The sequence below is a fragment of the Monodon monoceros genome, unplaced genomic scaffold, assembly GCF_005190385.1.
Source record: "Monodon monoceros isolate NGI ecotype Baffin Bay Population unplaced genomic scaffold, NGI_Narwhal_1 Super_Scaffold_5, whole genome shotgun sequence".
NCBI classification, from domain to species: Eukaryota; Metazoa; Chordata; class Mammalia; order Artiodactyla; family Monodontidae; genus Monodon; species Monodon monoceros.
The window spans coordinates 5,742,893-5,769,915 of NW_021703782.1; the positions used below are offsets into that span (position 1 = coordinate 5,742,893).

The window sequence follows — 27,023 nt, forward strand, 5'->3', positions numbered from 1 at the left end:
TCGGCAGCGGGGCCCCCGGGAGCGGCCGGGCCGGGCCCGGGGCAGTTGTGCTGTCTGCGCGAGGACGGCGAGCGGTGCGGCCGGGCGGCGGGCAACGCCAGCTTCAGCAAGAGGATCCAGAAGAGCATCTCCCAGAAGAAGGTGAAGATCGAGCTGGATAAGAGCGTAAGTGACGGCGGGACGGGCCTGCCCTGCGCACCCCGCGGGCGCTTGGGAAGTGGAGCAGACGCGACGTCGGTAGGGTGCGGGGCCCCCAGACTTGGGCGCAGCGCGAGCCCGTTCCGGCGTCTCTAGTAGGAAGCAAACAACAAAGTGCTGCAACTCGGCCCTCCGCCCGCAGCCGACAAGCTCGCGCGCCGCGGACCCGCGCCCGCGCGCGACCCCACCCGCGCCCTGCCTCCCCCTCCTCCTCCGCGGGGGCCGGGGCGCGAAACAAAGGGGGCGGCCGAGCAGAGGGCCCGGAGTAGCTGTCCTGCAGCCCGGCGGCTCCTTGTGGAACGGAGGCGCCTTCTTTGTTTTGCTGCCCGAGCCGGCGCTCGGCCCCGGGGAGTAGCTCCCCCGGTCTGGGGACAGTGGGGTGCTGGTAGGGCCTGACGTCGCGGGCGACAAGGATCCCGTTCCCCGTCCCGCGGGCGCGGGTGCAGGGGACGCCTGGCTGCGAGCCGAGCGGCCGTGTCAGCATCCCGGGCAGCCGCTCCCAACGTGGGGAGCGCGCAGCCTCTGCGGTTTTACCCTCCGTTTGGCAGCCATCAGGGTTTCTTTCTTCGTCCTTTCGCACGTTTGTTCTTTTGACCGTCGCTGAGGTTTATAGAAACGGCCATTTCCACTTACCGGAGCTCTGGGCGACGGTAATAAATAACAAGATGCAAGAACCGGCACACATCGTGCATCTTTTTAGCTTGCACTTAGCTTAGAGCTTTTTAGCTTGCACTTAGCTTAATTTAAAAGCCTATTAGCTCAGTCCTCAATTGTTTTTTTTAAGGAGTAACTGCTAATGTACGAAACCCGGTATTTCAGATGTTACCGTACAGCTCTCAGAACTGTGTAATTAAAGTTTTCTGCCTATTCAGTTAGTTCCTCCGTCGTGTTCATGAGAAACTTCTCAGGTATACTTGAATAATTTCACATTGCTTTGGTTGGAAAAACGTATTACTGATAAATGCATTTATTTAATACGCAGAGAAGTTCATAATTCAAATTTAAATTTAGGATGTGAAATCAGCAACTTATTTGTAAAAATGGGTAGTTTTGTGCCCGATTATAATTTGAGTATTAAGTTAGCAAGGTTAGGAAGCATACATTTCGGTATTTTAAAATGCTCTTTAAGTAGAGAAAATGCTATCAAATAGCAAAATTGTGAACAGCATCATTTTCCCCTCGTTAAAAAAAAACAGCATGACTGAACTAATCTAGTTCACCATCGCTGCAATTTGATGACAGAATCCAGACGGTAGGAATTTCTCGTTCTTCTCTGCGTCTCGCTTCCCTTACTGGCACCTCTCCCCGCCCCACCCCCAATCTTCTTAACAATATCACCAGACATGGTAGGTTTTAACTGGGTTCAGGACTGGAGTAGAAAGAAACGTGCGTTGTCTTAACAATGGCCTGTTTGGACTGTTGTTTTTATTTTTAATAATTCACTGTTACGTATTTTTAGTACATAGACACATTTTATGGCAATCATAAGTAGTCTGTGAAACTTTTCTGTTTCAGGCAAGGCATCTTTACATTTGTGATTATCATAAAAACTTAATTCAGAGCGTTCGAAACAGAAGAAAGAGAAAAGGGAGTGATGATGATGGAGGAGATTCACCTGTTCAAGATATTGATACTCCAGAGGTAGGTGAAAGTTTTCATATGTTAAATGTAAATCTTAAGTCCTCCATTCTGAAAGTTTTATTTAAAAAATATGAACAAATTTTAAAAATACTTAAAGCATTTGAAAAATCTGAAAATGAAAGCAAAATTAAATATGGCCAGTTAACATGCAGTTACACAATTGGACTTGTTACAGTTTCAATTGACAACTCTTAGAGCTCTGTTGTCTTATAAGTTCTTTTTTTTGGTCCCTGGTCTTTAATAATTATGCTCAAAAGATTGAAGTGTTTAATACATTTGTAGTTTTGATTATATAAAAGGCATTTTTAATAATAGAGTTAAGTTTTCATTGTGTTGAAATTGCATTGTTGTTATATATAACAAAGCTAAGTCTTTAACAAATGATATGTTAATTTTTTCCAGGTTGATTTATACCAATTACAGGTGAATACACTTAGGAGATACAAAAGACACTTCAAACTCCCAACCAGACCAGGACTTAATAAAGCACAGCTTGTGGAGGTATATATGAGTTTTAAGCTATTTAACCTTTAAATGAGCCTGTTCATATAAAAAAGGGTCATTAAATGCTAATGACGTTGTTAATGTAGCATATATAACAATACCTTTTATCAGGAGTTAGAAAAATCAAAGTTAGTAAAAAATCTATTGTGGAAGAAATGTTTGTCTACCACGTAGGAAATTCCTTTGTGTAATGACTACTCAATGGATTGTGTGCAGTTTTCTAAGCATCTTCCAATAATGACTTTCAGAAATAGTGAGTGAAAGTTTTTTTAATTCTCATTCTAGAAACCTGTTTATTTTAAAATTCTATTTGTTAAGTAAACATTTATTGAACACCTAATTGAGGCATAATAAAATAAATTAATAAACTTTGATGTCTTTGTTAGAATTTATTTTTTGAAGTTTTTGATGGAGTAGGTTTTACAGATAAGCCCCTAAACAGTATTCCCATACCTGGCTGATTTAACTATTTCAGAACTTGTCCTGGTTGATGTTAGTTTTACTTGAAGCACCCATGTTTTTACATCTAGAATATGCAAAGACTTGTATCCAAGCTTTTACTTATAGTTTCTTGATATAGGAGTTTTATTACTTCAGTGAATTTTAAAAAATTGAGTGTGTTTGTGTTCTCAGGAAATAATAGAGCCAAGAAATCTGTACATCATATTAAGATATTTATAGATTTATATGTTTGTACTTCAATCATATTTAAAAGAAAAATGCTTAACCTATTCAACAGGATATAAGTAAATATATAAATAAGTTTTCTTATATTCTTCAGCTTGAATTTAGTAATCCAACATTTTCTAAAATGTGCATATTGGATAAGATAGAAGATGAGTAGAATACTTTTTAACATTAAGGTCCAGTATATTAACACTTTAGCCAGAGCTGCATCTTTCCTTCTTGCCTAGGCAACAAAAATCTAATTTTTCTTTAAATTTGATTTAAAAGATCACATCCTTTTTGGATTGTATAGTACATTAATATTAACATAAATATAGATATTGCCTGCCATGATGAAACTATATTGATATATATACAGTTTACTAATCAAGTGAAGGTACCTTTGTTTTGGGACAAATGAGAACCGAAGAAATGATTATTTTAAATGTTACATTTAAATGTATATATTTTTTAAATGCAGAAATCAAACTTGAAGTTTTTGATAATCTGATCTTCTTTTTAAAAAGTTAAATTATTTCTAGAGCTATTTTCTTTTTTAGAAATGAGAACTCCAAATAGTCACAAGTGTTATAACTTACTCAGAAATGCAGATATTTACAAATGATTCCAGAGTTGAGTGACTGTCCTCCTTAAGTCTCTTAATTATCTTTCTCTTTAAGAAGTTTTATCTTCTAGAATCTAAATATGCATATCAGCGCCCCAGTTTAGTCTATTATACTTCTATTGGTAGTTGCAGTGCACAGAATGAAAAGGCAAGAAAGCAGGTAAACATTCTTCAGTGGACATCCCTTTTTCCCTTCTCATTTTACATCAATAATTTTTATTCAGAATAATTTTCAGGGAACCTTAACAAAAAATATTGCCAATGAATGAATGTAAGTTGTAGCAGACATATTTGTAAGATAATTCATGATTTGTTTCTATAGTACCAAAGCTTTTTCAACTTAATGTTTATCCTTTTTCCATAAGTAGAGACTAAACCATTATATGATGCATGTGGACTCCTACATTCTGTTCTGTTTCATTGATATTTGAAGTTTAAAAGTAAAACTACTTAAATCCTAATCTAGATCTCAGTTATAAAATTCAAAATAAGTAAAAGGAAATACACATTCTAATTAATATATAGTTAATTGAGTGGGCCAAGGGATCCTTTGAAATCACACTATCTCTTGTTCACAATATCTTACTCTTATATGCTTTTCATCCTGTTGGTTCTTTGTTAAATTTATTTTTAAAAGGAAATAGCTCTTATCACACATTTTCTTTTGATGACAGTATTTTTTACCTAGTTTATAAAATCTGTTAATATCTATAATTTAATTTCCTCAATTTTTTTTTTTCTTTATAGATAGTTGGTTGCCACTTTAGGTCAATTCCAGTGAATGAAAAAGACACCTTAACATATTTCATCTACTCAGTGAAGAATGACAAGAACAAGTCAGATCTCAAGGTTGATAGTGGTGTTCACTAGGAGAGATGGAATTGAGAGTAAGACTTGGATGTTCATGTTAAGACTGCTTACTGCTTTTTCACATGTAGAAATGTTCCTTGTGTATTTTTTCTACAGAAGATTTTCTCTGGTTTTATTTTCTTTGTTTCTGAGTCTAATATTTAGTTGGAAACTCATGTAAAATGAGCTTTCCTAGATTAAAAAATATTTTAAATAAAGGTTATTACTATTATAGTTGCTTCAGTGTATTTATTTTGTGAAACTTGATTTTTATTTTAAACTGACTTTTATTTAGGGATCAGTATTAATTGAGATTTTAATGTGAAGATCATTTTGTTACCTTTTTTCTTTTTTCTTTTTTTAATTCTGAGGAACTAACAGAAGTAACAGATGTAGCACATTTGCTTTCTCTGGGACAGTCTGATTTGGAATTAAGGATATCCTAAATACTATTATTTTTTAAAGTGCTTTTTAGTACTAACAGGTTTGAAATATCAGGAAGAACAAATAGTTTAATGCCTGCCTCCTTCCAAATAAGACGTAATGTGTCAGCAAAGGTAAACACAGTGCTGAAAATTGAAACCTGAACATAGAATTAAATAGTTTGTTGTTTCTGTAAATTTTGTTTTAGTGAAAAGGTATTTATATGGCACAAATATAGAAAGAACCTCTGCACTGCCCCTTAATTTTCAGTCATGTTCTGTACTGTTTACACTGCAGATTAAAGCTAATAAATTGGAGAGATCTAGAAATCTAACAAGATCTTAAAATTTTGGTCATACATAGCTCTGACTTGAGTTCTATATTATTTCCTTTTTATATTTCATTCTCTATCAGTTTTCTCTTAAATATTTTTAACCTCTGCTTTTCCTGAGATTGTATTATTTAACCAGGGTCTTAGAGTTACAAATCGAATTTATAGCTTGTGACATCAGAACAGAACAACAGTTTCAGTGAAGTGTTCTGAGATTGTGGTACAAATTTCAGGATGGAAATGGCCGAGACCGTTAATGTAGCTCACGATATCTCAAGGTTGACATTTGGGCCTGATAATTCTTTATTGTGGGAGGCTGTCCTTTGTGTTGTAGGTTTGGCAGACTCACCGGAGTCCACACACTAGAACCAGTAGAGCTCCAAAAGTGATAACCGAAAATATCTCTAGACATTGTCAAATGTCCCTGGTGGGGACAGAATCACCCCTGATTGGGAACTGCTATGTAGCCAAATTTAAAGAACATACTGGTTCAAAAACAAAAAAAAAGAGAACATACTGGTTCAATAGAAGGTGAGTCTTTGTATTTTTAAGTGTTCTGAGTGTATTGACAGCTAGAAAATAATGGTGAACTCTTAACGCTACTGGTCTTTGTTCTTGCTGTGACCATTTAAAGATTTACTTGCTACTTTATTGATGAGCCAGAGCTTGTAATAATTGGTATTACAGAAACCTCTGGTTTCCAGTACTCCAGAAATCTCCATGAGAAGTTTTTTTCTTAGCTGTATGAAGATGAACCACATAGCTACAAGATGTGGTGGTTTATTTGAAGAAAGTATTACCTGTATATTTTATATTTTTACCTAAATCTATAGAGACTTAGTTTTTCAATCGAAACTTGCCTGTAGGCTTATTTTTTCCTATAAAACCACACTCCATTCTTATGAAAAAAGCTTGAAATTATTTGCTGACATTAAAATGTATGTTTATGAATACAATGAATCAATGTTAGTTTCATAGAATTATATGCATAAAATGTAGTTGTATAAAAAAGTGAAAGTAAGAGTTGAGTGCTGATTATCCAGTGAAATTAAATCCTCGTTAGAGCAATTTAAAACATGAAAAATTGAGAACTTAAGAGCCTCCGCAAAGATGAGAGACTCAAGAAGCTGCAGTGTACAAGTTTTACATAAAAATTGTAATTCTTTGCTGTTGGCTTTTAAAAATTACGAGTTTAGTGGAAATCTTTTTACTTACCTATATCTGAACAAGAAAAAGTAAATCTCTATAAGTATATGGTTTACTTTTAATATTAGAGCACCAGGAAAAGAATCCAAATTTGACTACCATTGGGGTAGAATGTGTAGCAGCAGCTCAAGAAATAAGTTATTTGGTAACTACCTTTTACTGAATAATTTAGCAAAAGGCTAAAAATTAATGTCTGAAATAAATTTCTTTAAGAAAGTAAGCTCTATTATTTCTGCATAAAGTTTTTTATTTAATTGATGTTAGCCTTTAATACAATTTGGTAGTATTTAGTGTGTTCACAATGTTGTGCAACCACCAGAGCTCTATTTTAAAAACTTTTCCTTACCCCATAGAAACACTGATAAGTAACTATTCCCAATTCCACCTCTTCCCATCCCCTGATATAACCTCTAATTTTTCTGTTTCTATGGGCTTGCCTATTATGGATATATCATGTAAAGGGAATCATACAGTACATGTCCTTTTGTTTCTGGATTCTTTTTGCTTTAATATTTTCAAGGTTTATCTAAATTGCAGCATATATTAGTACTTTTTGCTTTTTATGGCTGAATAACAGTCCATTGTGTGAATTTGTTTTTCCAGTCATCCATTGATTGGAAAATGTGTTTTTCACAATTTGTTTTTCCAGTCACAATTGGAAAGTCACAATTTGTTTTTCCAGTCATCCATTGATGGGCATTTAGATATTTGGATTTCCACCTTTGGCTATTATGAATAATGCTGCTATAAACATTCGTGTACAAGTTTCTGTGTGGACATGTCTTCATTTTTCTTGGATATATATCTAGGAGTGGAGTTGCTGAGTCACATGGTAATTCTATAACGTTTTGAGGAACCTCCAAACTTTTCCATAGTGGCTGTATCATTGTACATTCCTAACAGCTATTTCTCCAAATTGCTAGTACTTGTATTTCCTTTTTTTTTTTTTTTTTTTTTTTAATTAAAGCCATCCTACTAGGTGCGAAGTGGTATCTCACTGTGGTTTTGATTCACATTTCTTTTCAGTTCCTTTGTTCATTTTTAAATTGGGTTGTTTTTGTCGTTGCTGAGTTGCAGGAGTTCTTTTTTTTTTTTTTTTTTTTTTTCCCGGTATGCGGGCCTCTCACTGTTGTGGCCTCTCCCGTTGCAGAGCACAGGCTCCACACGCGCAGGCTCAGCAGCCATGGCTCACGGGCCCAGCTGCTCCGCGGCATGTGGGATCTTCCTGGACCGGGGCACGAACCTGTGTCCCCTGCATCGGCAGGCGGACTCTCAACCACTGCGCCACCAGGGAAGCCCCTGTAGGAGTTCTTTATTCTAGGTATTGACTCTACATCCAATATATGATTTACAAATATTTTCTCCCATTCTGTAGATTGCCTTTTCACATTCTTGTTAATGTTCTTTGATGCATAAAAGTTTGAAATTTTTATTTAGTACAATTAATTTTTTTCTTTTGTTGCTTATACTTTTGGTGTCAAGCCTAAGAATCCATTGCCAAATCCAATGTCATAAAGATTAGCCCGTATGTATTTTCTAGGAATTTTATAGTTTTAGCTCTTAAATTTAGGGCATTGACCCATTTTGAGTCAATTTTTGTATATGGAGTGAGGTAGAGTTCCAGCTTCATTCTTTTGAATGAGGTTATCCAGTTCCAGCAGTATTTGTTGAAGAGACTGTTTTTTCCCCACTGAATGGTCTTGGCACCTTTGTCAAAAATCAGTTTGCCATAGATGTTTTGTTTTATTTCTGTATTCTCAATTCTGTTCCTTTGGCCTATATTAAGCCAGTACCATACACATTTGACTACTGTAGCCTTGTAGTAGGTTTTAAAATCAGAAGGTTTGAGTCCTCCCACTTTGTTTTTCTTTTTCAGTATTGTTTAGGATATTTGGGGCCCCTTGCAGTTCCATATGAATTTGAGGATTGGCTTTTCTATTTCTGCAAAAAAAAAAAAAAAAAAACAAGACCATTAGAATTTTGATGAGGATTGTACTGAATCTGTAGATCGCTTGACAGTTACCATCTTAAAAATGTTAAGTATTTCAATCAGTGAACATGGATTATCTTTCCATTACTTTTAGGTCTTCTTTAATTTCTTTCTGTAATGTTTTGTAGTTTCCAGTGTACAGGTCTTTCACCTCTTTGGTTAAATTTATTCATGATATTTTATCCTTTTTGATGTTATTATAAATGGAATTGTTTTGTTAATATCTTTTTTTGGATTGTTCCTTACTGGTGTATAAAACACTGATTAGTGTGTGTTGACCCCGCTGAATTCATTTATTAGCTCTAGTAGTATTTTTGTGGATTTTATGATATTTTCTATATATGGAATCATGTTATCTTTAAATAGAGATAATTTTACTTCTTGCTTTTTAATTTGGATGCCTTTTATTTATTTTTCTTGCCGAATTGCTCTGACTAGGACTTACAGTACAATGTTGAGTAGTAGGGATGAAAACAGGCATCCTTGTCTTGTTCTTTATCTTATGAAGGCAGCTTTCAGTCTTTCACCATTGAGTATAATGTTAATTGTGGATATATTGTAAATGCTCTTTATTAAGGACGTTTCCTTCTATTCTTAGTTTGCTGAGTTTTTTACATGAAAGGGTGTTGAATTTTGTCAAATACTTTTTCTATAACTATTGAAGTAATCATATTTTCCTCCCCTTTGTTCTGTTAATTTAGTGTATTACATTGAATTGTTTTCTTTGGTTGAACCACCCTTGCATTCCTGGGATAAATATCACTTGGTTATGGTGTATAATCCTTTTAGTGTGCTGTTGGGTTTGGTTTGTTCGTATTTTGTTGAAGATTTTTACATCTATATTCATAAGGGATATTGTTCTATATTTTCTTCTGTCTTTATCTGACTTTGTTATCAGGATAATGCTGGCCTCATTGAATGTGTTAGAAAGTGTTCTCTCTTTTTTTATTTTTTGGAAAAATTTGAATAGGAGTGACATTAATTTATCTTTTATCTTTTTGAATTCACTAGCAAAACCATCTGGTCCAGGACATTTCTTTGATGGAACATTTTTGATTATTGATTCAATCTCTTTACTTATTATAGGGCAGTTGAGGTTTTCTATTTATTCTTGAGTCAGCTTTGGTAATTTTGTGTTTCTAGGAATTTGTCCATTTCATCTATTTTATTCAGTTTGTCATACAATTGTTCATAGTGTTCTCTTATAATACTTTTAATTTCTGTAAGGTTGGTTGTAATGTCCCTGCTTTTATTTGTAATTTTAGTTATATGTACTTTCTCTCTCTCTTTTTTTTTTTAGTAGTCTAGCTGAGGGTTTGTCAATTTTGTTGATATTTTATTTGGTTTCATTGATTTTTTTTGGCTGCATTGGGTCTTCATTGCTGCGTGCGGGCTTTCTCTAGTTGTGGTGAGTGGGGCTGCTTTTCATTGTGGTGGGCAGGCTTCTCATTGCAGTGGCTTCTCTTGTTGTGGAGCACAGGCTCTAGGTGCGTGGGCTTCAGTATTTGTGGCACATGGGCTCAGTAGTTGTGGCTCGTGGGCTCTAGAGCACAGGCTCAGTAGTTGTGGCACGCAGGCTTAGTTGCTCTGCAGCATGGGGGATCTTCCCGGACCAGGGATCGAACCCGTGTCCCCTGCATTGGCAGGCGGATTCTTAACCACTGCACCACCAGGGAAGTCCCTCTAGTTTCTTAAGGTGCAAAGTTCAGTTGATTTGAGATCTTTCTTCTGTATTAATGTATATGTTTGCAGCTATAAATTTCTCTCTGAGTACTTCTTTTGCTGCATCCCATAAGTTTGGTATGTTTTATTTTTGTTTTCATTCATCTCAAAGTATTTTCTGACTTTCCTATTTCTTTCTTCTTTGACTCATCGGTTGTTAAGGATGCATTGTTTAATTTCCACATATTTGTGGATTTTCCTGTTTTTCTTTTATTGATTTCTAGCTTCATTCCATTATGGTTAGAGAAGATAGTTTGTATGATTTCAATTTTTTTTATTTATGGAAAATTGTTTTATGGGCTAACAGACTATCCTGAAGAATGTTCCATGTGCACTTGAGAAGAATGTGTCTTCTCCTATTGTTGGGTGAAGTGTTCTGTATATGTCTGTTAGGTCTAGGTGGTTTAGAGTATTGTTCAAGTCCTCTGTTTCCTTTTTAATCTTCTGTCTAGATGTCTATCCATTATTTAAAGTAAAGTATTGAGACCTCTAACTATTATTGTAGAACTATTTCTCCTTTCAGTTCTGTCAATGTTTCCTTCATATATTTTCTGGCTCTGTTGTTTGGTGCATATATATCTGTAATTTTTATATCTTGTTGTGGATTGACCCTTTTAACTATAAAATGTCTTTCCTTGTCTCTTGTACAATTTTTTTAATTTAAAATCTGTATTGTCTGATATTTGTATAGCCATGCCAGCCAGCTCTCTTTTAGCTGCTATTTGTATGGATTTACATAGTTTTGATAGCAAAATTCAGATTATGATCTAGGCAAGTGATGGTGGTTCAAAAATAAATTTTTGTCATGTTATTGCTTATTTATTTAACTGGAGTTAGTTTAAAAGTGTCAAGAAATGTCTTATATGCATATATATTTTTTTAAGTGTGTGTACTGTTTACTATAGAATTTATTCTTTGGGGATTAGGATATTTCTTGTATTTCTTTGTAGCTGAAAGCTGATACTATAAACTTTAGTTTACTATATGCATCATGTCCCAGTTGCATTTATAGTCTACATAGTCAACTATAGTTCTCAAATAATAATCATATTAATTGCTACTAGATTATCATATATGTGTTTGTGTGTGTGTGTGTATTCCCTTTAATGTATATTTAAAGTAGACATCAAGTCAGTTTTATACCCATAGTACCCAACAGGCTTACGTTTTGACTTCTAAAACTCTGGAAATGGAGATCACATATACTTCTTTCGTTGAAAATTTACTATAGGTTTTTATTTGTAAAATTCTGAGAGTATATTGGCTACATGTATGGCATGCATTTCTCTCCAGGTATACCACTATACCAAGTTGAGCACATTTTGGTGATACCATTCTATAGAAGTAAATTGAGGAAGCTAATTCAATGTTAATTTACTATACTTTTCTAATACCAGTTTCTCTTTAATTCTTTGACAGAAAAGTTTAGGTTTAGGTGGTTAATGCAGTATGATTTAGAAATATATGAATTTGATAATTTTTTCCTTTTGGGAAAATTATTTTAAAGCCCATAGTATTTTACTGGTAAGATTATTTACATTTTAAAAGTACCTGTCATAATACTTTGCTAAGACAATTTATTATTGAAAGAATTCATGTGTATTTCTGGGCAATTATAAGGAAGTTAAGGTTGCAGAATGAGCTGTGAATGTTCTTACCTGTCCTCTCCCTCTAAGAGTTGTTGCTCATTGTTTTGTTTCTCCATGTTGCTTCCAATTCTCTAATAATCCTTTAGGATTAGTACCTAATCCCAGCAAACAAAAATATTCAAGGAGTCCCTATGGATTATGATGAGGAAGAGAAAAATTTTATCAAGAAGAGATGAGCTATTAGTAAGTATTACTGTCAACTTTGTGCTCAGCACCATGGAATTCATAGTAAGAACAAGGATATAGAAAGTCAAAGATAAAAATACAGAAATTGTTATTCATTTAAGCATTTAACATATATGAGCTATCTGAAATGTACTTGTCGCATACAAATAAAAGTTTGCTTTCCTAAAAAGGAAATAGATTATCTGATGCTATTAAATAAAGCAGTGGTTAAGACTCTAGATGCTAGAGGAAAACTGTCATATTCAAAACCTGGCTTTACTGCTCTGATAATGTAACTTAATATGAGCTACTTAATCTCTAAGCCTTAGCATTTTTGTCCATAGAACAGGAATTGTGATAGTACCTACCTCGTTCAGTTGAAACACAGTGTTTACCACAATAGTACATTTTTAATAAAAGCTTAGTTGTCTTTTGTTGTAGCTAAAAGCTATTGAAAAAATAAAGGATCTATTCATTAAATGACTGAATGAGATGTTTGCTTTTAAAAACATATTGATCAAGTCAGAAAAGGTTGCATAGGTAAATTGTGTGAACATTCATGTTTTTACATTTATTTGGTAAAACATATTGACCAAGTCAGAAAAAGTTGTATAAGGTACATTGTGTGAACATTCACATTTTACATTTATTTGGTAATTTACATAAAAAACAGTGTGTGCTTCTATAATGCATTCATTTCTAAAAGAATGTAATGCAATTTGATATTACAAGTTATTTCCAGAAAGGAGAGACTATGAAGAACAGTCATAATAATCTATAAAATTCCATTTATTAAATATTTAGCTTTTTTCCAAATACTATTTTTCTCATCATGTTTTGAGTGCAGTAATAAGGGAATATTTAGTAAAAAGCCATTGTTGAATTGCCTTGTTTTTTTCTCCCTCAAAGAGAGTCTATACCAAGTAGAAAATGTACTGGTGATTTTCTTTATTTACCTATTCTATGCACTGTTCCAGAAAGGATATAAGACTTCTGTTATTGTGTTAGTTTGACTTTAATACCTGTCAATTCAGTGAAGGAAAAAAAAGCTCAATCAAATCATATACTATGTTGATAAAACAATATATTTGAGTTTTTTAAAAACAATTCCACTTCTTCATGCATTTTTGTAGAAGTCATACTATTTGAAAACATGTTCTGACTTATGTTTTTGCAGCTTTTAAGAGGAACTGAATTCTGATTACCTCAAAATTGTTTTGTTTAGCCCAGTAACACCTATTGAACACTGAAACTATTCTGGGTGTGGTCTTGAGAAACAGATCAGGGACCTCCAAGGATGTATTTCAGTGAAACAATGTCACTGTAACTCAAAATGGTTATCTCCTAGATTTACTACAAGTGTGGTGCTTCTCAAACGTTTCCCCACAGCAGTACTTTGTATAGCACCCTCCACTTCTCCTTTGTAGCAGCAGGCTTCACATTTATAAATATTTGTAATGATTACAGTTTTGTTAGAATACAAGTTCCAAGAGGAGAAGTCCATCTTATTCATTACTACATCCCCAAATCTTAATAACAGCTGGCACTTAGCGAGTATCTAATAAATTTTTATAGCATGAAGGACTTTCTGAAATTAATTCTGCTGGCTACTCGTCAGTGCACACCTCCAAAGGTGTGGAGCATAGTCCAAAACTGCCTCTAACACCCAGAAAATATCTTTGAAGGCATCCATTTTATTTACCTTTAAAATTCATGTGACTTTAAATTCTCATCCATTACATGTTTCTTTTAATGTGTTTTGTTATTCCCAAGAAAAATGGACACGTTAGGGGTATGTAGCATAGTTTTAAGGATACAACTATGTGAGTGTTTTGGAACTGGAACTGTCTTCAAATTCTGTCTTGATTTTTAGCAAATACCTTAAACTTGAGTTAGCATCTGAAAAGTGGGTTTAAGAATACTTATCTTGATGGTTTTGTGGTTTTTTAAGAGAGCAAAATGCAAATGTGCTTAAAGTACTTGGCATACATAGTATATACTCAAATATTGGCTCCCTTTTCCCCCTCTTACTAGGAAACTTCTAGTTTCCCTTCCGAGAACCTCAATTTTTCTCTGGTTCTTTTCATTAAGTATACATGATCTGTCAAGAACTGAAAGTATTCTCCATCTTTGAGCCAGGGTTATGGCTCTTCCTCTCAGGGACAGAATTCTTATACTGAGCACAGTGAACACCTTGTAGATGAAAATTTTCTAGTCAAAAATTTTAAACAATTTCCACAGAGAAAAATTAAATGGAATTTTTATTACTGCTAATTTAACACAAGTTTACTTAGGCAAGTAAGAATTTATAGAATCTGTGCTTTATTGCACTGCATAGAAACCAGAAATACAGCTACACTGTTAGAGTGTGGTTTGTGGGGAATTAAGAATGGTGTTGTCTGGAATACAGGATGATTCTCAGTGATTGTTGCAAGGAATCACGAAAGAGATCTTTGGTCCAAAGAAGACATCTCTGAAAGAGAGCAGAACATGAATTAAATCCAGCTGAAAGTTAAGATACGATACATGTTAGACTTTTCTGAGCAAGAAATGGACGGTGATTTCCAGGATTTCAGATATGGCTATTCTTTTTAGGTGAATAAAGTACAAAGAGAGTGAGTGGGAGGACTTTTGCCACAAGAGCAGCAAAGACCAAGAAGGTAATCAATTCTTCTACTTTCCCCCATCTGCCATGGACATTATGCTGTCGTTTGTCTATAAAGAAAAGGAAAGATTGGGTGATTTCAAAACCAAAATATTCATTTCTCTGATATGGGTGGGGATATGCCATGAAGTTTAAATCTACAGCTAAGAAACAGAAGATTAAAAATTTGTTGGGAAGTCAATAAGTAAATTTCTAGGTTTTATAGGGAAAGGTGAAATTTTGAGCTACTCAACTCTATCCACTCTTGTTGGAAAGATCACATAAGGTTATGTATAATAAAAATGCACGGTATAGGGCTTCCCTGGTGGCGCAGTGGTTGAGAGTCCGCGTGCCGATGCAGGGGACACGGGTTCGTGCCCTGGTCCGGGAGGATCCCACGTGCCGCAGAGCGGCTGGGCCCATGGGCCCGCTGAGCCTGCGCATCCGGAGCCTGTGCTCCGCAACGGGAGAGGCCACAACAGTGAGAGGCCCGCGTACCGCAAAAAAAAAAAAAAAAAAAAAAAATTGACGGTATAATATAAAATTGTGTATATGTGCAAGGTAGTATTATGATTATGGCTCATTAGAAATATACTTAGCATGCAATGTACAGCATGATGACTGTAGCTAACACTGTTGTATGATATATTTGAAAGTTGCTAAGAGAATAGATCCTACAGGTTATCACAAGGAAAAAAAATTTGTAACTATATGAGGTGATTCGTGTTAACTAAACTTATTATGCTAATCATTTCACAATACAGTTGACCCTTGAACAATGCAGCAGTAAGGGGTGCTGAGCCTCTGTGCAGTGGAAAATCCGTGCATAACTTTACAGTCAGTCCTCCATATCTGTGGTTCGACTTCCGAGGATTCAACCAACCATAGATGGGATAGTACTGTGGTATGTATTATGTTTAGTGAAAGAAATTTACGGATAAGTGGACCTATGCAATTCAAACGTGTGTTGTTCAAGGGTCAGCTGTATATGTATATCAACTCATTGTGCTGTACACCTTAAACTTATACAGTGCTGTATTTAATTATATTCAATGCAACTGGCAAAGTAGAATGGCAAAATAAAATTTGTGTTTATAGGCAAAAAAAAAAAAAAGAAATATACTTAGATATTTGTTGCTACTGGGAAAACTGTAACCCAAACTCAGATAGAAATTATTTTCATATATCCATACTTCTAGCTCATCCATTAACAATGGATAATCACAAAATTATATCATAAAGTAAGTACATTTCAATAAATTAGTGTCAAGTCTTACAAAAAAGTAAACATGATATTTTAATATTAGATGGCGTTTCATTTATGTAGGAAAAGTTAAATCATTTTATGGAATCAGTTAACTTGAGCTCTTGATATCATTGTTTAATCAAGTGATTCTCAAATTTTATTTTGCATCAGAATCACTTGGAGGGTTTAAGCCATAATTGCTGTGCTTTCTCTCCATTGTTTCTGATTCAGTTGCTTTGGTCTGGGGCCCAGGGATGAACTACGTTTTTAACAAGAACTCAGGTAATGTTGAAGCTGCTGTTCTGGGAACCATACTTAAGAACCAACTGGCTTGGTAGAAAAAATACCCAGGCCAAATCAGAAGACCTGTGTTCTAGTCTTAGTGCTGATATTAGCTAGCTATGTGGGATGGTGGTCATTTTACCTCTGTACACCTTTCTTTGATAAGATGGTTATATCTGCCCTTTCTAGCTCACAGATTTCTTAGAAAAATGAAAAATATGATGATATGTTGAAAGTAATTTGAAAAAGCTGATTTCAATATGAAGTAGCCAAGATCATAGTATTTGAGCTTCCTCAATAACCAGGAGAAGATTATTTTAAAATCAAGAGCTATAAATATTTATTTATCTACCTTTGTATCATACTTAAAATACATCTACTTTCCAAGTCAGTGGACAATCTCTATTCAGTTAATTCCTGGTTAACTCATACATAGAGCTAGAAAGTTTTTCTTTCACCATTACCAAACTTTTCCATCCAGTTACTTGATCTGTTTACTGGGATCTTTTATCTAAAGCCTTCTGTTAGTTTTCATATTAGTTTAAGATGTCAGCCTTGAAGGTGACTTCAGCTACCAGAAGATTTTTTTGTGTGTGTGGTTAAAAATCAGATAGGAAAATTAGAATTTAATAGATTGGAGTGTTATTAATTTCCTGTATCTCATTTAGTTTTACTAAAATCTGCCAAACTCTGTCTCTTAAATGAAAACATTCATTTCGGTACATATGGTGATGATCCTAAAAAATAGCTGAGATTTGAACAGGGTTTTACTGAAAAGGGTGATTAATTTTAGCACACTCATTATGAAGGTGTCTTAAAGAGTTGTTGTACATACACTTCACAGCAATATGTTTTGTGATTGCATTTCCTTACTTTGGGCAGCAGAGCAATTCACTGAAGTTGCAGTAACAGATCATCTCACATCCCTTCCCATCCCAGAAGTGATCCTGGATGTTTACATCAATCTTTGTCAGGTCAGCTGCTCCTTCTGGAAGATTGTGACAGTTGCGATCTTTCAGTATCTTTCTGTAGCAAGAGAGGCGATTTGCAGGCATGGCTTGGACTCCTAGCAGCAAAGTTAGTCCAACGGTGACAGCAAGTACTATAAATTTCATTTTGGCTTTTGGCCCTGAGATAGAAGAAGAAACAAAATGTATCAGTGTTTATATGTTTGTTTGTTTGGTTTAAAGATGGAATTCATCTGAACATAAAGTCCTGCAGCATTCTCATAAACTCTTGAATAGAAAGAGTGGGCACTGATTTTTTCTACTATCTTTGAATGTCTCTCAAGTTTAGTTTTATGACCACCTACAATAAAAATCACTTAGAATATTTGTTAAAAATGACATGCCTGAGCTCCACAAAGAAATATTGAGTGAGAGTTATGTGAGGGAGGGGAAAGGGAGATAGTGGGAAGAGACAGAATCTGTGTTTTTAAGGACCCAAAGTCATTTTTTTCAGTATATTCAGTAGATAAAAACTGCTTTGTAAGGTGATAAAACTCAAGTAAATTTCTGGAACAAATAACATCATTGTGTACAGTGATTCTTGACCTTGCATATCCAACAACATTGTCCAAGAATCTGGGTCCAACCCTGACAGAAACAAAAAGCCAGTTATCCTGACATTGACAGATTATATTCTATAGAGATATTTATAGTTAAGTTTTTAAAACTTTCAGAATTATTTTGGGGACCCATTTTTGTTGCATATTTTTAGTAATTGTGAACTCTTCTCCCACATGGGTTACATTTTAGCCTCAGTTGAAAACAGAGGCTTGAATTCCCCATGAGAGGCATTTACCCTGTTCTTGAACACCTACCGTGATGGGAAACTCATGGTTGACTAAATCCATATATTCCACTGATACAGTTCTAACGTTTCCCTTACTGGAAAATATTTTTCTGTGGCTACCACCCACCAGTTCTAGTTTGAACTCCTGGGGTCATACCGCAAGTCTAATTCCTCTTTCAGGAGATAACACTTTAAGTATCGTATCTGCGTACAACTATAGAATATGCATTATCTATTGAATCAGGTTTTTCTGGCTTCCATGTTAAACATGAAGAAAATGGAGGCTCTTGTAGTAAAGGAAAACTAGCAAAGTAGTTGGAGGAAGCAGAATCAGACTCCACAGCCATTCAGATTTCATCTTGTTGGCAGGTGCTGAAGTGCCTTTCCTACCTCTGGAGTATTAAAAAGGGAGGAAGAGGGCTTCCCTGGTGGCGCAGTGGTTGAGAGTCCGCCTGCCAATGCAGGGGACACGGGTTCGTGCCCTGGTCCGGGAAGATCCCACATGCCACGGAGCGGCTGGGCCCGTGAGCCATGGCCGCTGGGCCTGTGCGTCCGGAGCCTGTGCTCCGCAGCGGGAGAGGCCACAGCGGTGAGGGGCCTGGGTACCGCCAAAAAAAAAAAAAAAAAAGGGAAGAAGACAGATATGTATATTGTACGATGAAAGAAAACAATATTGTTGAAAGGAAATTTTACTATGAAGTTTTCAGTGATTAGATGCACCTCAAAGGTCAGTTATTTTAGGTAAGATAATGGGTTCAAAAAAAAAAAACTTAGTTATTTTAGAGCAGTTTGGCTTACAATAAAATGGAAAGGTAGCTGCAGATTCCCATGTACCCCCTGCCCCACACATGCACAGTCTCCCATGTTATCAACATCCATCACCACATGGTACATTTTACCAAGGATGACCCTACATTGACACATCCGAATCACCCCAAGTCCATAGTTGGCCTTCGGTTTCATGCCTTGTGTTGTACATTCTATGGGTTGGACAAATGTGTAATGGCTTATACCCATCATTTAAATATCACACATGGTATTTTCACTGCCCTAAAAGTCCTCTGTGCTCTGCCTATTCATCTCTCCCCACCAACCTCCAGCCCCACAGCAACGACTGGTCCTTCTTATTGTCTTCATAGTTTCACCTTTTCCATAATGTCCTATAGATGAATCACAGTATGTCAGCTTTTCATATTGGCTTCTTTCATTTAGTAATATGCTTTTAAAGTTCCTCCATGTCTTTTCATGGCTTGACAGAGCTATCTTTGTTTTTTAGCACTGGATAATATTCCATTGTCTGGATGTACCACAGTTTATTTATCCATTCACCTACTAAAGGACATCTTGGTGGCTTCCAAGTTTTGCCAATTATAAATAAAGCTGCTGTAAACATCCTCATGCAGGTTTTTATGTGGACATGTTTTTAACCTCTGTGGATAAATACAAAGGAGCATGATTGCTGGATTATATGCTAAGATTATGTTTAGTTTTGTAAGAAACCATCAAACTGTCTTCCAAAGTGGCTGGATTATTTTGCATTCCCACCAGCAATGAATGAGAGTTCCTGTTACGCCATATTCTCAGCAGCTTTTGGTGTTGTCAGTGTTGTGGATTTTGGCCATTCTACTAGGTGTGTAGTGGTCTCTCATTGTTTTAATTTGCATTTCCTGATGACATATGATGTGGAGCATCTTTTCATATGCTTATTTGCCATCTGTATATCTTCTTTGGTGAAGTGTCTGTTAAAATCTTTGGCCCATTTTTAAAGTCAGGTTGTTTGTTTTCTTATTGTTGAATTTTAAGTGTTCTTTGTACAGTTTGGATAACAGTCCTTCAGCAGATGTGCCTTTTGCACATATTTTCTCCAAGTCTGTGGCTTATCTTCTAATTCTCTTAATAGTTTCTTTCAAAGAGCAGGTGTTTTTAATTTTAATGAAGTCCAGCTTATTAATTATTTTTTCATATATCATGTCTTTGGTATTGTGTCTGAAAAGGCATCACCAAACCCAAGATCATCTAGATTTGTCCTATGTTATCTTCTAGGAGTTTTAGAGTTTTGTACTTTACTTTTAGGCCTATGATCCATTTTGAGTTAATTTCTTGTGAAGGGTGTAAAGCCTGTGTTTATATTCATATTGGGGCATGTGGATGTCTGGTTGTTCCAGCACCATTTGTTGAAGAGACTGTCTTTCACATTGTATTGTTTTTGCTCTTTTGTCAAAGATCAGTTAACTATATTTATAGAATTCTATTTCTGAGCTCTCTGTTCTGTTCCATTGACCTATTTGTCTATTCTTTCACCAGTACCACACTGTGTTGATTACTGTAGCTTTATTGTTAATCTTAAAGTCAGGTAGTGTCAGTCCTCCAACTTTGTTCTTTTCTTTCAATATTGTGTCGGCTATTCTGGGTCTTTTGCCTTCCATATAAACTTTAGAATCAGTTTATCAATGTCCACAAAATAACTTTCTGGGATTTTTATTGGGATTGTATTGAATCTGTACATCAAGTTGAGAAGAACTGGCATCTTGACAATATTGAGTCTTCCTATCTCCATGAACATGGAATATGGAATATCTTTCCACTTATTTAGTTCTTTGGTTATGTTCAACAGTTTTGTAGTTTTTCCTCATATAGATCTCGTTGTATATATTTTGTTAGATTTATACCTAAGTATTTCATTTTGGGAAGGTGCTAATGTAAATGATACTGTGTTTTTAATTTCAAACTCCACTTACTCATTTTTAGTAGATAGGAAAGCAGTTGACTTTTATATATTAACCTTCTACCCTACAACTTTGCTATGATTTAGTTCCAGTAGTTTTTTGTTGAGTCTTTTGTATTTTCTACATAGACAACCTGTCATCTGCAAACAAAGATAGTATTATGTCTTCCTTCCCACTCTGTATACTTTTTATTTCCTTTTCTTCCCTTATTGCATTAGCAAGGGCTTCCAGTATGATGTTGAAAAGGAGTTGTGAGAGTCAACATCCTTACCTTGTACCTGATGTTAGCGGGAAAGCTTCAAGTTTCCCACCATTAAGTATAATGTTACCTGAAGGTTTCTTTAGACAATCTTTATCAAGTTGAGAACATTCCCCTCTATTTTTAGTTTACTGAGAGTTTTTATCATGCTTGAGTTTAAATTTTATCAAATGCTTCTCCTGCATCTATTGATATGATCATGTGATTTTTATGTTTTAGTCTGTCAATGTGATGGATTACATTAATTGACTTTCAAATGTTGAACCAGCCTTGCATACCTGGGATAAATCCCACTTGATTTTGGTGTATCATTCTTTTTATACTTGTTTGGATTCAGTCTGCTAATAATTTGTTGAGGATTTTTGCATCTATGTTCATGAGAGATATTGGTCTGTAGTTTTCTTTTCTTGTGATGTCTTTGGCTGGTTTGGGTATTAGGGTAATGCTGGCCTCATAGAATGAGTTAGGAAGTATTCCCTATGCTTCTATGCTTTGAAAGAGATTGTAGAGATTTGATATACTTTGTTCCCTAACTGTTTGATAGAATTCACCAGGGAACCCATCTGGGCCTGGTGATTTCTGTTTCGGGAGGTTGTTAATTACTGATTCAATTTCTTTAGTAGATACAGATCTACTCACATCATGTATTTCTTCCTGTGTGAATTTTGGTAGATTGTGTCTTTCAAGGAATTGGTTCATTTCATCTAGGTTATCAAATTTGTGGGCTTTTCCTTTATTATCCTTTAACTTTCCATGTGATCTGTAGTGATGGCCCCTCTTTCATTTCAGATATTAGTAATTTTGTGTCTTCTCCTTTTTTTTCCTTAGTTAGCCTGGATAGAGGCTTATTAGTTTTATAGATCTTTTCAAAGAACCATCTTATGGCTTCATTGATTTTCTGTGTTGATTTCCTGTTTTCAATTTTATTGATTTCTGCTCTAATTCTTACTATTTCTTTTCTTCTGCTTACTTTGGAGCAAATTTAATTTGCTCTTTTTCTAGTTTCCTAAGGTAGAAACTTAGATGATTGATTTTAGATCTCTCTTCTTTTCTAATATATGCATTCATTGCCTTCATAAATTTCCCTCTATGCACTGCTTTTGCTGCATCCTGCAAATTTGGTAAGTTGTGTTTTCATTTTCATTAAATTCAAAATATTTAAAAATTTCTCAAGGTTTCTTCTTTGACCTGTGTGTTATTTAGAAATGTGTTTAATCTCCACATGTTCTTCTGTTTTCCAGTTATCTTTCTGTTATTGATTTCTAGTTTAATTCCACTGTGGTCTCAGAGCAGACCTTGTGTGACTTCTTTTAAATTAGGTAAGATGTGTTTTATGGCTCAGAATGTTGTCTATCTAGGTGAATGTTGCAGGTGAGCTTGAGAAAGACGTGTATTCTACTGTTGTTGGGTGAAGTGATCTACAGATATCTATTATATCAAGTTGATTGGTGGTGGTGTTGAGTCCAACTATGTCCTTTCTGATTTTCTGCCTGCTGGATCTCTCCATTTCTGAGGGAGGGGTGTTGAAACCTCCAACTATGATAGTGGATTCATCTACTTTTCCTTGCAGTTGTATTGGTTTTTAGCTCATGTAACCTGATACACTGTTGTTAGGCAAGTATCTGTTAAGAATTGTTATGTATTCTTGGAGAATTGACCCCTTTATCATTATGTAATACCCTTCTTTATCCCTGATAACTTTTCTTACTTTGATGTTTGAGCTGTCTGAAATTAATATAGTTCCTCCTGCTTTCTTTTGGTTATTGTTAGCATGATGTATTTTTCTCCATCCATTTACATTTGATCTATATGTGTATTTATATTTAAAGTGAGACAACACATAGTTGGGTCATGCTTTTTTTTTATAGTTATATTCTTTTAATTAAATCTTTAATTTTATTTAAATGAAATAATGATTTCAGATAGGTCTACCTATCCTTCATAAAATGAAGCAAATCTAAAATCCTTTTAACATACTAATGGTAACTCATTTTCATTGATTAAAGTTATATTTGATTTACTGATAGCTAATATTCATGTCATCGTTTTTGAAATCAGAAATAAAATTATGTGTGTACGTGTGCTCAAAGAATAATATACTAGGTTTTATTTTCAGAGATTTTTGAAATGAACTTGAAGATATTTTAAAGTAAGCCAAAATATTAGAAAGGTTTTGCTATATTCCACTGAAGCAGTAAAGGTCATGCTTTTTGATCCATTCTGACAACCTCTGTCTTGTAATTGGTGCATTTAGATCATTGACGTTCAACATTGACATTGATATAGTTAGATTAGGATCTACTATGCTTATTATTGTTTTCTGTTTATTGCTATTCCTATTTTTCTCTTCCACTCTTTTTCTGCCTCCTTTTCTGGTTTCAATTGAGCATTTCCTATGATTCCATTTCTCCCCTTTCTTAATGTATTAGTTGTACTTTTTCTTTTTTACTTTTTCAGTGGTTGCCATAGTGTTTGCAGTATTCATTTATACCTAACCGAACTCTGCTTTCAAATAATATTATAACACTTCACAGTACAGTAATGTGAGTACCTCATAATAAAATAATTCTAATTCCTTCCTTTCATTCCTTGTATCATTGCTGCCATTCATAAGCATATATATCTATACATATATATATCTTTATCTACACATATAACATAGATAGTTGAATACATTGTTGCTATTATTTTGAACAAATCGCTACCTCTTAGCTCAATTAAGAATAAGAAGAATAAAAGTTTATTTTACCTTCTCTTATTCTAATTCAGTGCTTTTACTTTATGTAGATCCAAATTCCTAACCTATATTATTTTCCTTCTCTTGAAAGAACTTTTAACATTTTTCACAAGGCTGGTTTACTGGCTATGAATTCTCTCAATTTTTGTTTGTCTGAGAAAGTCTTTATTTCTCCTTTACTTTTGAAGGATAATTTTGCATAGTACAGAATTCTAGGTTGGTAATTTTTTTTTCAACATTTTATTTCACTCCACTCTCTTCTTGTTTGCACAGTTTCTGAGAAGTTGGATGTAATTCTTTTCTTTGTTCCTCTGTAGGTAAGGTGATTTTTCCCCCTCTGACATCTTCTAGGGACCTTTTCTTTATCTTGGTTTTTCTGTAGTTTGAAAATTATCTCCCCACGTGTAGATTTTGTGTGTGTGTGTGTGTGTGTGGTATGCGGGCCTCTCACTGTTGTGGCCTCTCCCGTTGTGGAGCACTGGCTCCGGACACGCAGGCTCAGCGGCCATGGCTCACAGGCCCAGCCGCTCCGTGGCCTGTGGGATCTTCCCGGACCAGGGCACGATCCCATGTCTCCTGCATTGGCAGGTGGACTCTCAACCACTGCACCACCAGGGAAGCCCCCATGTGTAGATTTTTGACATACGGTCTACTTGATGTTCTCTGAATTTCCTGCATCTGTGGTTTGGTTTCTGAAATTAATTTAAGTAAATTATCAGTCATTATTGTTTCAAGTATTTTTTCTGTTCCTTCTTCTCTTTCTTCTCCTGGTGTTCTTGTTATGCGTGTGTTACACCTCTGTAGTTGTCACACAGCCCTTGGAGGTTCTGTTCCTGCTTTTTTTTCAACGTTTGTTCTTTTAGACTTTCAGTTTTCAAGGATTCTATTGACCAGTCCTCAAGCTCAGAGATTCTTTCCTCAGCTTTGTCCAGTCTACTAATAAGCCCACCAAAGGCATTCTTCATTTCTGTTACAGTGTTCTTTTTATCTCTACTATTTATTTTTGGTTCTTTCTTAGGATTTCCATCTCTCTGCTGGCATTGCCCATCTGTTCTTTCATGCTGTCCACTTTATCCATTAGACCCCTTAACGTATTAATCACAGGGTTGTTTTTATGCATTTTAAAATTTTACTGTAATAGGTATAGTATCATTAATTTACATTTAATATTTTGCATGCTACATACATTTAAATAGGATATCCCTTTCTAATACCCATCTAGTATCAGGAAAATGCTCGTAAGTTTGTTCTACCTTGTTGGTAATGGTATGCATTTTAAGTGGCATTGGGCATCCCCCCCCACTCCAGTCCATCATCTTTAATCACAGTTGTTTTAAGTTCCTGGTCTCATAATTCCAGCATCACTTCCATGTCTGATTCTCATGCTTGCTTTATCTATTTGTCTTTGGTATGACTTGTAAATTTTTCTTGATAGCCAGATACTATGTACCAGGTAAAAGGAAATGCTGTAACTAGGCCTTTGGTAATGTGGTGGTGAGATATGAAGGGAGAGGAAGCATTCCATGGTCCTGTAATTAGGGCTTGGTCTTTTAGTGAGACTGTGCTTCTGGGCTGCGAACTTCACAAATGTGTCTCAGTTCTTTCCTCTCCCCTTAGGTGGGACAGGATGGCTAGGTGGGCTGGAGTTGGGTATTTCCCTTACCCCAGATCAGTCGGGCTCTGATAATACTCCAGTTGATTAGGCTCTGGTTCACTAGTTTCTCCCAAGGGCAGGCCTTGTTAAGAAGAACAGAATGTTCTGACATATTTCAAGAGGGTTCCTTTCCCACCACCTGCCAGAACCTTGTGGAGATTTTTCTCAGTATTCACGTAGGAGTAGAATAGCTGGTAGGTGTATGTTTTACGTTTTAAGGAATTGCTAAATTGTTTTTCCAAAGTGGTTGTACTATTTAAAATTTCCACCAGTAGTCCAGTTTGTCCATGTCCTCTCCAACACTTGGTATGGTCAGTCTTTTTTATTTTTTGCCATTCTAATAGCTGTCTCGTGGTTGTTTTATGTTGTATTTTCTTAATGATTAATGGTATTGAGCCCCTTTCATATGCTTTTGTTCATCTGTGTATCTTCTTTGGTGAACTGTCTGTTCAAATCTTTTCCCATTTAAAAAAATTGGGCTTGTGTTCTTGAGTTGTGAGGGCTGTTTATATATTCTGGACACAAGTTCTTTATTAGATATAATAATATCTAATAGAGATATTATTTATTAGGGCCTGGTCTTTTAGTGAGATCAAGCCCTAATAAATAGGTTTTGCAAACATTTACTCTTCATGCATGGCTTTCCTTTTCACTTTCTTGACAGTGATTTTAAAAGAAGCAAAAGTTCTTAAAATTAAAGAAGTCTAATTTCTCAATGTTTTTAATGGAATGTGCTTTTGGTGTCATAGCTAAGAAATTATTGCCTTACCCAAGGTCACAAAGTGTTCCTTCTATGTTTTCTTCTAAAGTTTTGTAGTTTTATGTTTCACATTTAGTTTCGTGGTCCATATTAGTTTTTTTTGTTTTTTGTATATAGTGCATATGGATTGAAATTCTTTTTTAGGTTTTTTCAACTATGGTTGTCCAATAGTTTTAGCACTATAAGTTGAGAAGACTATTGTTTCTCCACTGAATTGCCTTTGCATCTTTGTCAAATATCACTTTTTAATATATGTGTGGGCCTGTTTCTGGACTCTGTTCTTTTCCATTGATCTATTTGTTTATTTTTATGCCAGTACTACAGTTTTGATTACTGATGCTTTGTAGTAATTCTTGGAATTGGGTAGAATTATCCTCGAACCTTTGTTCTTCTTTTACAAAGTTGTTTTGGCAATTCTAGGTTTTTTGCAGTCTATTATGAATTTTGTTATCAGCTTGTCAATTTCTACAGAAAAAGCCTGCTGAAACTTTGGTTGAGATTGCATTAAATCTATAGATAAAGTTGGAGAGTATTAGCATCTTAATAATATTGTATCTTCTGACCTCTGAACATATTTTTCCATGCTTTTATTTTTACTTTTTGTGGCTTTGTATTTCAAATGTGTTTCTTATAGACTGCCAGTCTATAGGTTGGTCTTGCTTTTTTATCTAAACTGACTACCTCTGCCTTTTAAGGGCAGTGTTTAGACCATTCACATTTAATGTGATTATTGACATGGTTAGATTTAAATCTGTCATAATTTGTTCTCTGTTTGGTCCATCTGTTCTTTGTTTCTTTTTCCCTCTTTTTATGTGCTCTTTTGGATTAACTGAAATTTTTTTATAATTTCACTTCTTCTGTTGGCTGATAAGCTGTTATTCTTCACTGTGCTATTTTGATGATTGACTTAGGGTTTATTTTATCTATTTTTACTTATCATTATCTTTCTTCA

The 27,023-nt window shown here is 35.2% G+C and overlaps 2 protein-coding genes and 1 long non-coding RNA gene across 4 annotated transcripts in view; 2 read left to right on the plus strand and 1 right to left on the minus strand.

Annotated features, from left to right (window-relative positions):
* The window catches only part of SAP30 (Sin3A associated protein 30), a 6,291-nt gene extending 536 nt beyond the window's left edge, over positions 1-5,755 (plus strand). Inside the window, exons 2-6 of the mRNA XM_029202079.1 lie at positions 4-165; positions 1,714-1,839; positions 2,242-2,340; positions 4,382-4,521; positions 5,572-5,755. Coding sequence (XP_029057912.1) covers positions 4-165; positions 1,714-1,839; positions 2,242-2,340; positions 4,382-4,504 — 510 coding nt within the window. The 3' untranslated portion in view covers positions 4,505-4,521; positions 5,572-5,755. The remainder of the gene's footprint in view (positions 1-3; positions 166-1,713; positions 1,840-2,241; positions 2,341-4,381; positions 4,522-5,571) is intronic.
* A 1,946-nt stretch (positions 5,756-7,701) lies between these two features.
* Positions 7,702-27,023, plus strand: part of LOC114883589 — a 37,276-nt gene continuing 17,954 nt past the window's right edge. Inside the window, exons 1-4 of the long non-coding RNA XR_003790624.1 lie at positions 7,702-7,764; positions 11,891-11,987; positions 14,565-14,629; positions 15,378-15,517. This is a non-coding gene — a long non-coding RNA (uncharacterized LOC114883589). The remainder of the gene's footprint in view (positions 7,765-11,890; positions 11,988-14,564; positions 14,630-15,377; positions 15,518-27,023) is intronic.
* The window catches only part of SCRG1 (stimulator of chondrogenesis 1), a 28,331-nt gene continuing 15,257 nt past the window's right edge, over positions 13,950-27,023 (minus strand). Inside the window, exons 2-3 of one of the 2 annotated variants that reach the window (XM_029201398.1) lie at positions 17,015-17,270; positions 13,950-14,442 (exon numbers count right to left, since the gene is read on the minus strand). In XM_029201398.1, coding sequence (XP_029057231.1) covers positions 14,388-14,442; positions 17,015-17,256 — 297 coding nt within the window. In that variant the 5' untranslated portion in view covers positions 17,257-17,270 and the 3' untranslated portion in view covers positions 13,950-14,387. The remainder of the gene's footprint in view (positions 14,443-17,014; positions 17,271-27,023) is intronic. The other variant, XM_029201397.1, reaches the window with a different exon arrangement.